We start from the raw sequence: 11,099 nt of genomic DNA on the forward strand, positions 1-11,099 counted from the left end.
ACTAGGAGCCTTCTATTAATTTTCAAGCTTTTTTATCCAACAAATAAAATTTTATTGATATTTTTAGAAAAAAAACTAAAAAAAAATGGAAAATGAAAATGTCCGTAAAGAGCTCAAAATAAATCAAAATATTTTGAAAATGTTATGGTGTATAGAAAATGCTAAGATAAACATTCAGTCAAAATTTCATGTATCTACGGTCATTTTTTTTAAAGTTACACCAAAAACCAAATTCAATTTTGTGAAAAATCGATTTTGCGTAAAAATTCCCGTTTTTCCTTAATTTTTCTTTTGTTTTTCCCGGCGCTTTTGAAAACTACTGGGAAATTTAAATTTTGACCTCCCCAATGCACCAACGATATTCACTTTCTGATCGAACAAGATACTGAAGTTGAAAATCGTAGCATTATTTCGACTACTTATCGTGTACACAGACACAAAAAAAATAAAAAAATAAAAAAATAAAAAAATAAAAAAACACACATCATTGTAAAATCAATACATTCATCGTTCCACTCAGAATCTAAAATTGTGACTATGGATTTTTAATTGTTTTCATCTGCCTTTGAAACAATATACTAGGAGATTTCTATTAAAATTTCAAGCTTTTTTAACCAACAAATAAAATTTTATTGATATTTATAGAAAAAAAAACTAAAAAAAATGGAAACTGAAAATGTCCGTAAAGAGCTCAAAATAAGTCAAAATATTTGGAAAATGTTATGGTGTATAGAAAATGCTAATATAAACATTCAGTCGAAATATCTACCCACGGTCATTTGTTTAAGAGATGCATCAAAAACCAAAATCGATTTTCTCGAAAACAGATTTTGTGTAAATATTCCCGTTTTCCTTAATTATTCTTTTGTTTTTCACGGCGCTTTTGAAAACAACTGAGAAATTTTTACTTTTAACGCCAACTCGATTCACTTTCCTATCAGAAAAGATACTGTTGAAGAAAATTTAAGCATTTTTACTGTCCTAAAAGGTGATGACAGACACAAAAATAAAAAAAAAAATAAAACACGCATCATTGTAAAATCAATACATTCATCGTTTCACTCAGAATCTAAAATTCAATTATAGGTACTGTTTGTGTGTTTATTTCATTATTAAAATTATAATAGTTTTCTTCTTTTTTTCATCTCTGCAAAAGTTTCAATGACCCTATTGAAATTAATTTTTTCAGCTGTACATTTTTCAATACTAAGTATTGCAAGATTTGACAATTTTTCTTCAGCAATAGTGGAGCGAAAAAACGTCTTTATTAATTTGATACGACTGAAACTTCTTTCAGCCGTCATTCTGGTTCAATTTCCATAATTTGGAGTTTAGATTTAAGCTTTGTAACGGCTATTTTAAAACTAATAGACAGAAGAGATATACACATACCTAGCCATAGACTTATTAGTCATACGGTCTATAGATTTACGTCGGATTATATATAAATGGTTTCATTAGTTCTGCGAACGCACGTCGCAACCGGCATACACAATTTTCAATTTTGTATTTTTGTATACTTTATTACTATTACTATATACAATAGTGAATAGACCCATATTATTATTTAGCGATACAACTTATTTTTAAATAAAATTTAATTTTATCAGCGCAATGATGGTATGGTTACCGGGTATGGTACGTCGCATATAATAAAATATGATTTACTCAACTTTCTACTAAAACGATAAATATAATAGGTACATAAATTATGAATTGATAAAATGTGAATTTTTATCCATTTTTCAAGTAAATCCGAGGGGCCAAGTGTCCAACTGCCCAAGATCTGAAAAGAGGCCAATTTGATCGGAAAATATTATATGTGGGTCAGCTGACCTCCTGAACCCCCCCCCCCCCCTAGATCCGCCCCTGGACTGTCCATATCTACGATCTACCCGACACCCCGGTATTTTAATACTTTATGGAACTGTTAAATATATGTACAATGTACGTAACAATGTAACATAGAGTTAATACCTTATTCATTGACTATTATAATTTATAATGGCCAAGGACGGCCTGGGAGAAAAATGTAGGCCGGGAAAATCTATTACCCAGGCCAAATTTGTATGTCTACTTCATAGTTTTTTTTTGAGGGGGGGCGGGGGGGCTTATAATTATTTATTTACCTATCTAACCTTTTAGTTTTTATTATATTTTAGAAGAGCACAAAAAAAAAATAGTCCATAAATCAGTGTCAACATTTTAGTGTGACTGCCCGTAAATATTTAAAATGCCTAGATACGCTTATATATTGAGTATTCTTTTAAAATAAGTTCAATTAACAAATTATTACATGCAATACCGACTACTATGCAGCTTAATTGAAGCTGTTATAACATTTCATAATTTATACAATTAATGGCCGCACGTGCGTTTCTAATACAAAAACATGTCTTATAGGAAAAACTCTCACGACCTGTAGAATAATTGGTTTTTGTCTTTTTTTTTTTATTTAAAAGAAGACAACGTTTTGTAGGTAGGATCAGTCTGATTTTCAAAATTATAATTATATAGAAGTGAAAATATGTATTTGAATAATGCGCAATATTTGTTATTTTTAAAATCCATCTTTCTAACACTATTTAAAGTAAAATGAAAATTCGGGCTTTGATCCGACCAAAAAGTCTTAAAGATAAAAAAAAAATAAAGTATGAAAAATTGTAGAGGGACTCACGCTCGTGTTCACGAAGTAGTCACATTCTCACTAACGATCAGACGAAGATCGAAGCATATATGGGTACACAATAATAATAATGCGTTTATGCATCCCAAAATATACAAATCCTAAATACCTAAGCAATTATTATTGTAATTAAGAGGATGTCTTAGCGCACTATTCGTTTTCTCTCTCTGGCCCACGCGCAACATAGGCAAAACGTATTTACGCAAAATCATTTTTTCTATGCGTTTAAGTAATCTTAGAGTAAAGTCACCTATTACAAAAAAGATAGAGAAAAATATTTTTGAGGGAATGACATCGATTTTATATTTTATTGTTATTTAACTTTGTATTCGACTTTCAAAATAAATAAAAAAATGTTGTAAATTTAAATGATGTTTAAATTGTTTTGAGACAATATTCGGACAAATCGATATGTCATTCCCTCAAAAGTATTATTCTCTATCTTTTTTGTCATGGGTGACTTTATTCTAAGATTACTTAAACACATAGAACAAATGATTTTGCGTAAATGCATTTTGTCTATGTTGCGTGTGAGCTAGACAGAGAAAACAAATAGTGCGCTGACAGCTTCTTAATAAAAATTAGTAAGTAGTAATAACTTATTGTATTAAGCGCGTTTGGTTAAATATACATAATCACCTTGTCCTCACTGGTCACCACAAAATTCTTCGACAGTATAAAACTCCAAAACAACCAGGTATACCTACTATATATACGTAATTATAATATACTACTTATACCTCCTATATATTAGGATTTTCCTCTTGTAGTATTGCTTAGAATTAACACTAGTAAGTATAATTTTTTAGTATAAAGAAACACTAATTATTTAAAAAAAATAATGTCATGCATCTGTCAGGCCGTCCCTGATAATGGCCATATAAAGTATAAGGTATATAGTACGTAATATAGCATGAACTAGCTGATGTACTAAAGTACATCGTATTACTATTTTAGTTCGTAATGCTAGATTCCACAGACTTTTAAGTTCTAATTAAAATATGTGGCTCCCAAGCCACATCTAATTGCGCCTATGGTGTAGTGTAATTTTATCTTAATCATCGTTTTACGATGTAACTACATAGATCTATGGGCTCGTAAGTTCATACGCTAAAAAATGCATAAATTAGTATGCATGAATGCACTAAGCATTAGACAAAATGAAAAATATTCACTAAAAATTTTTAAAAAATCTGCACTAAATTCCGATACACAATGTTTCAAACGGCCTGCAACCGTTTGTTTTTCTTTCGGCAATGAGGATGCTACACCCGCATGAGTGTTCGCTGTGTGTTCTCAGAAAATGTGTGTTCAGTCGTTCACATTTTTGTGTATTTAGTAATCTTTATTAATAGAGTGATTAGTGAATGACAATATATCACCGAGCTTAAAGGTAAAAACATTTTATGTGTTGTTGTTGTAACTTTAAACATGGATTTATGGCGATATTTTAATTTTTAAGCAAGTCATATGACTTATATGAACGTCATATAAAATATAACAATTAAAAAATTATCATAATATATTATCTTCCTAAAAATTTAAATATTGTAAAATAACAGTATGAAAGCAAGTATAATGTTCTAAGTTCTTACCTTAAAGTTTTATAGTAGATAAATTCACTGTACCACTATTAAATGTCTACATTAAATTGGAACTCCTGAACACGCATTTTCTATGTTGAACGTTTGTAGGCGGAGACAATATAATATTATGCGTCGCGCCCTCTTAAAATTTTCCAAAAATATGCAAAACTAACGTGCATACTCAAACACGACTAGATGTTGGTATAGTTTTTATTACTGAAAATAGTGAAAAATAATAAGAAACAGATAAATATGACAAATATACGGACATAGACAATACTTATTTTTATTTATTTAGGTATTTTTTTTTTGTGAAGGGGTGGTAGTATAGCATTGTGTGATTAAGCCCCCTTTCAGATTACCTAGCAATAAGCCTATATAGGTACCTTATAACTTATAAGTACCTTATTAAGTATCAGGTCTTTGCTTAAACCCAAGATGAAGTTCAAATATTTTTCCGCGCATTTATTTTCTGATTAATTTTTACTCCAAAACTCGAATGTGCGAATGAATATTTGTTCCAAAATGTGTTATGTATACTAAATCATGTGGTACAAATAAACTATCGTAAATTCGTAACAAATGTTCATCGGAACAAACTAAAGAGCCTATATAGACTCTCTAGAACAAACTAATTAAGGAAGTGTATGTGAAAAATCAAAAATTATTATACATAGAACTCTATGATAGAACCACGACGTAGGTAAATTTACTTAAGTCGTGGATAGAACATTGGTAATTGGAACTTGGAAGATATTATAATTTATAGGAAAAATGTCCATCGATACAGATTTCTTTTAATAATTATAGTGTGCATTAAAACAAAATAAGTAAATTGGAACATAGGTGAAATATGAAAAATATTTATGTCGTTGGAATAAGTTGACTTGGAAAAAAAACGTGTGGAACAAAAGGTTCATTTGGCTGTGTTCCCGTCGTATCAGTGGTAGCGCTCTCTTGTGACGTTGCAACACAATCATTTTATCAATATTTTCGCGGATAGTCGACGACAGTCAGCACTGAGTCAGTCTCTGTTTCGTGAATTATTGTTCGCTTTATTTTGTCGCCGTTTCGTAACAACTAATAAGTACAAAGCGAAAGCGATTGATCTGTTTTCCTGGATTGCAGTACGATCATCTACCTTGTGGTGAACAAAAAAACGTGCGATAAAAATAAATATAAATACCAACAACCGATTGCCTGCTCGCATTACACAGTTAATATAACGGAAAGGTCGCGTCCGTCTACCGTTTGCGTTTTCTTCAATATTTTCTCACCGTCCGCAAGTCGACATGTCGAGCAACGAGGAAAAAGCCATCGCCCTGTTAACCGAAGCGGACAAGAAACTCAACTCGTCCAAAGGACTATTTTCCTCGTTATTCGGGTGAGTGTTAGGTGTTCACTATATCGGTAAATGGTTAAAGGTGGTCGTAGATCGCAAAACTCGATTTTCGATTTAGTTTGCCGTAGGGTGGGGGTTTTAGGTGTCGAAGTTCCCGAGTCGTAACCGTTTTGGAAAGTTATCGTGGCGTGGCGACGAGTACCTATGCATTGGTTTTTTCTTTTATCTGGTGAAAGGGAGGCGAGGAGCCATCAAAATGACACATTCCGTCCGTATTTTTCAATTACAGACATTACAGAGCTTCCAACCGGTATTCAATATTTTTGATTGTCGGATAAAATCCATCACGGTCAAGTATTTTTTGAGAAACTGAAAATTCTGATTATACCTACTTACAGAAGCAAAATTACACGCTGTGCTAATATCCTTAGACGCCGACACGCCATAGATTTTATAGCAACGATAATTTGTGATCAGAAAGTTCTCATGTTTTTGGTATATCTAGTCGTTTTCACTTCATTTTATTCACTACCTGTATGCATGTATTATTACATTAATGATTTTTACCCGCTTGTCGGTTCTGTTAAAATATACCTACAGTGTTAATATTGTTAACATTCATCTAAAACACAATTTATAGCTGGACTTTGTAATTGAAACACTTTAAAATACATTATATCACTGGGTAAACTCTATAAGCAAGGTGAGATGAAGAATAATGTTGTGTTAGAATGTAGGTACCTACAGTTTAATATTTATTATGCTATATAGGCTTATAAAATAAATAGTTTGAACACCAAAGATCAATTCAATTGAAACTTGAAAGTGTCCATCTGTTTTAGTATAAAAAATGTATTTGCCCTTGTAGCAATTACAGCTATAACTAATTTTGATAACCTAAATTAAATGTACTTCAGCTGCCCACAAATCCATAGTCTTTTACCTTTATATAAAGTTATCAACATTTTGAATTATAAAACATAAGTAAGGCAATCAAAATTAAAAATTGTTATTATATTAAAATAAAGTAATTCAAATGATATCTATTTTAAATAATTGTTTATAAAAAAAAGTAGTACTTAAGTCATTACTTAGTGCTTAAAAGTTAAAAAACTTTTAATTACTTACCATAGGTAGGTACTCTTTTTCTACATACACCAAAATATATGTACCTAATGGATAATATATTATATTTTAACTATCTCTGGTCTATTCTAAATTGAGTACTATATATACTCCGCGCCACGAGAGAAAGAATTTGTGTCCCGACTGAAACACGTTCGATTCCGCGCATCACCACATATTTCACATACACTAAATGGCACAAAGTGGGAGAATTCCTATAGCCTGCATGCGCGAAATGGGTTCCTTCTCTCGTGGCCTGGAGTATACCACAGTATACCTATACTGTACTGTATAGGAAAAATTGGGGAAAATGATACATTTTATTTAATATAATTTTTTTTAATGACCTGTAGAAAAATGAAAACAATTTTTGGACAGTATGTACCTAACAAACTTTTTATATTTTTAATTTCTATCAATTGATAGTTAACATTCAAATCAGTTTTATATAAAATATTTGTATATTTTATACCTACTATGATTAGGTAATTATAAATAATTTTTATCTAACTTATTTTTACAAATTTTTTGTTTAGGAATGTTTCTAAGGTAGAAGATGCAATTGATTGTTATCAACGTGCTGCAAATTTATTTAAGATGGCAAAAAAATGGTCACAAGCTGGTAGAGCATTTATTTTGGCTGCTGATCTCAACTCTAAATCGGGCCGTAAACATGATGCTGCTACAAATTATGTAGACTCTGCAAACTGCTTTAAAAAAACTGATCCAAATGGTATGATTGTGTATTTAATCCTAAGTATTTCATTTTTGAAATATTCTTAATTTACTAGTGTGACTCATGAACATAAATTAAAGTGTTATAGTTATATATTTTTTATTTTTGCTTTTATTTGAGTATAACATTCTAAATTATTTAAATATTTTATTAGCTTATTACGGATTTATTGTTATAAATAAAAGTCTTAAAAAAGAACCGTATCTAAGTAGTTAATCATATATAAAATTGGATCTCCTTATGAAGTTAATACTTATATATTTTATTTTATGTGAGCACTTAAATGTTAATTTACTGTTTTTATATAGGTATTACTAGTAATGGTTGTCACTATCTTTTATATCTTTATTAAGCATCCAACTGCTATAATTATATGATATTAAATTGCTTATTATTATTATTATTATTATTATTATTATTATTTTGTTATAGAAGCGGCAACATGTCTGGAAAAAGCTATCGACATCTATACTGATATGGGCCGTTTTACGATGGCTGCGAAACAACATCAAAATATAGCGGAAATGTATGAGACTGAAGCTGTTGATCTAGAACGTGCTATAACCAACTATGAAAAGGCCTCAGATTATTTTATGGCTGAAGAAAGCAAGAGTTCTGCTAACAAATGCAAACTTAAGGTGGCACAGTATGCTGCACAACTGGAAGACTATGACCGAGCCATTCAGATATACGAAGAGGTATAATATTGTAGCTGATGTGGAACATTGGTTTCAATCAGTAAATGTATATTATATTATTTTATACCATTGTGCTGTTATAGGTTGCTGGGACATCATTGGACAGTTCTTTGTTGAAGTACAGCGCAAAAGAATATTACTTCCGAGCAGCTTTGTGTCATTTGTGTGTTGACGTGCTTAATGCTCAACTGGCCATGAATCAATACACTGAACGATACCCGGCATTCCAAGATAGTAGAGAATACAAATTACTACAGGTAAATAATATTGAAAACTAGTTGATCCCGTGCACTTTGTTTCCCGTTAAATGTTCCAACTCCATATGACTCAAACTTTGATCAATTCGTTTTTAATATTCGGTGTGTGGTGTTCAAAATCTATCTTAACTTTTCTGTTGACTGGTAATGACGTAGTAAATAATAAAATAATAACTGTTTTACGTGAGTTTTTTTATGTAAGTTGATCATCTCCGGTTTTCCTCTTTTTGAGCATATATATCGTGATATTATATGTTTAATAATAAATTGTTGATTAATATTATTGTTATAGAAAGATTGGTGATTTATTTTTTCTAAAAAAATGAATTGTTACTGTTATTTTGTTGCTATGGCAATTATAAATTATAATTTGACCTTTAATTGGCCACTCTTTATTTTTCTTTTATAAACCAATGAATTTACACTTCTGACTCCCTGGTGATCGTTAAAAAATACCTAGGCCATTTTTGACTTCAGACTGATACTTATGAGCTTAAACTGAATATCTATGTTGAATTTCAAGAAAATCTGAGTAGTAGTTTTCAAGAAACTGCGTTATTTGAGAAATGGCCACTTTTTTTTATTATATAGATTATATTTTTTTTTGTAAATAATTATTTTAGAATAATTAACTGATGCCTAATACAATGTACATTCATACATATAACTTTTACAAAACAATGTCTTCCTATTTTAAATGTAGCCATATAAGTATTAAATATTTTTACAATTATAATATGTATTATGTTATCACATATCAATTTTAATTATTATAATAGATACATTTTTATTGTATATTTTTTTGAAGGCAAATATTAAATTCATAACACTGGTTTTTATTTACAAAAACTATTATTTTTTGAAATATATAGACGATCCATAAAAACTCTTAAAAAGTTGAAAACTTTATTCTATCTTTATCATATTGTTTTGAACTATGAAAATTTGTTTGGTATTTTGAATAATAATCTTCTATTGCTATTTTCATAGAGTTGACTAAGAGGTTAATAAAGTATTTTAGTCTGTTCCATGTATACATAATATTATATAGAAAGACTTTATGCGTGTTAATTAAGTAAAATATAATGAAGTTGCAAAAAAAAAAAATTAAAACTTAGTTTTTGTTATAATACATCTTAAGATTTGTTTTTAAATTGATTTTTTTCCCTTAAGGTGTTGTTAAACCACATTCAAGAACAAAATGCTGATGGTTTTACTGAAGCTGTTAAAGATTACGATTCCATATCACGGTTGGACCAATGGTACACAACAATACTATTGCGCATTAAGAAACTGGTAAATGACACTCCAGATTTGCGTTAATTTTGTTTATGAATAAGTACATATTTTTAAATTCCTTAATTTATAAATTTACTCTCATAGAAAGCAAAAAAAAAAAATGTACGGTATTTGTATATATTTTCATTCCTTGCACATACTAAAATGTCAAGAAATGAAACTTATATAATATAATGTAACATTATTTTTTTGCACGGCATGTTTGCAACTTTGTGGTTTTGTTTAAATGGTATTCAAATATTCAATTGATGAAAATCATTTAAAAAGGACCTAGATTTGACAGATGACATTTTATTGGGGTTTACAGATTTGTTATAAAATGTCCTAACCTAGTATTTTATAATATTTAAAAATTAGCCTACATTCCTTTCTATATGTTAAATGTCGATTTGCAATGTCGCTTGTATTCTATTTGGTGCAGCTACCTATTTTGTTTGACTAAAAGCACTTGTGTTTGTTTGCTGAAACGTTATGCACAAACAAATCAAAAATGTTTTCAAAAAGAAAAGAAAAAAATAGTTTAATGATATCGATCATCCTAATTATTATAATTTTTTTTTTTATCAATCATATCGTATTTACATCGGGTATGGATAAAATGTACATGTATTGAACATTGAACAGCAATTAAATATATTAATAATACAATTATTGTAATATAGAATGTCTAGATGAGCTACGTTGTATAGAAAAAAAAATCGTAGGCTTATTATGTGTGGCTGTAGACAAGTATAATACACTTACATGACTAATTTCATCGTATATTATATTATATTCATATTATTAACCAATATTGTTAATGTTTATTATTATTAATTTTTTTTTTTTATTGTAAATAGAATATTGTTACAGATTTTTTTTTTATCTAAAATTTACTTTGAAATTTGTCTTAATACTATTATATGACTGTTTCAACTTTATTAGTTATCTATCAATGGTGTTGATTATGTTGTTTAAATTTATAAAAATATTATTATTACTATTATTGAATTGTGTACATATATGTTTTTAAGTTTAGCATCATAGAACTTGGAACCGAAAATAGATATTTCTAAAATTATTATGATAATGCACTTATTGTTTTATTTATTCCCTATTGGCTATTTGTTATAATATGTCTATAAGTTTGTACGATTAAACTGTACAGGAGGTAGAACAAGTGTTGTCTTAGGTGTAGGTATTAGCAAAATTATAAAGTTAATGTAAAAATCAAAATTTATGGCATATTAGTATATTACATAATAAATTGTGTATACTCAAAAAAGTGCTTTTGTTGGGTACCTTTATTATAATATGTTATATGAGTTCTATCTATCAAATATTATTTTCATAAGTATTTATAATAGAAATTAGATAACTTATAGACTAAT

General features: G+C 29.1%; 1 protein-coding gene across 1 annotated transcript; it reads left to right on the forward strand.

The window, feature by feature from the left end:
- Positions 1-5,298: 5,298 nt before the first annotated feature.
- LOC100159847 (soluble nsf attachment protein (snap)-like) lies at positions 5,299-9,830 on the forward strand. Its single transcript, NM_001161944.2, has 5 exons — positions 5,299-5,656; positions 7,276-7,472; positions 7,908-8,173; positions 8,257-8,430; positions 9,604-9,830. The coding sequence occupies exons 1-5, from the start codon at positions 5,565-5,567 to the stop codon at positions 9,751-9,753; spliced, it is 879 nt and encodes a 292-aa protein (NP_001155416.1). The 5' UTR covers positions 5,299-5,564; the 3' UTR covers positions 9,754-9,830.
- The last annotated feature ends 1,269 nt before the right edge of the window (positions 9,831-11,099 follow it).

This window comes from Acyrthosiphon pisum, chromosome A2 (assembly GCF_005508785.2).
Source record: "Acyrthosiphon pisum isolate AL4f chromosome A2, pea_aphid_22Mar2018_4r6ur, whole genome shotgun sequence".
Lineage (NCBI taxonomy): Eukaryota > Metazoa > Arthropoda > Insecta > Hemiptera > Aphididae > Acyrthosiphon > Acyrthosiphon pisum.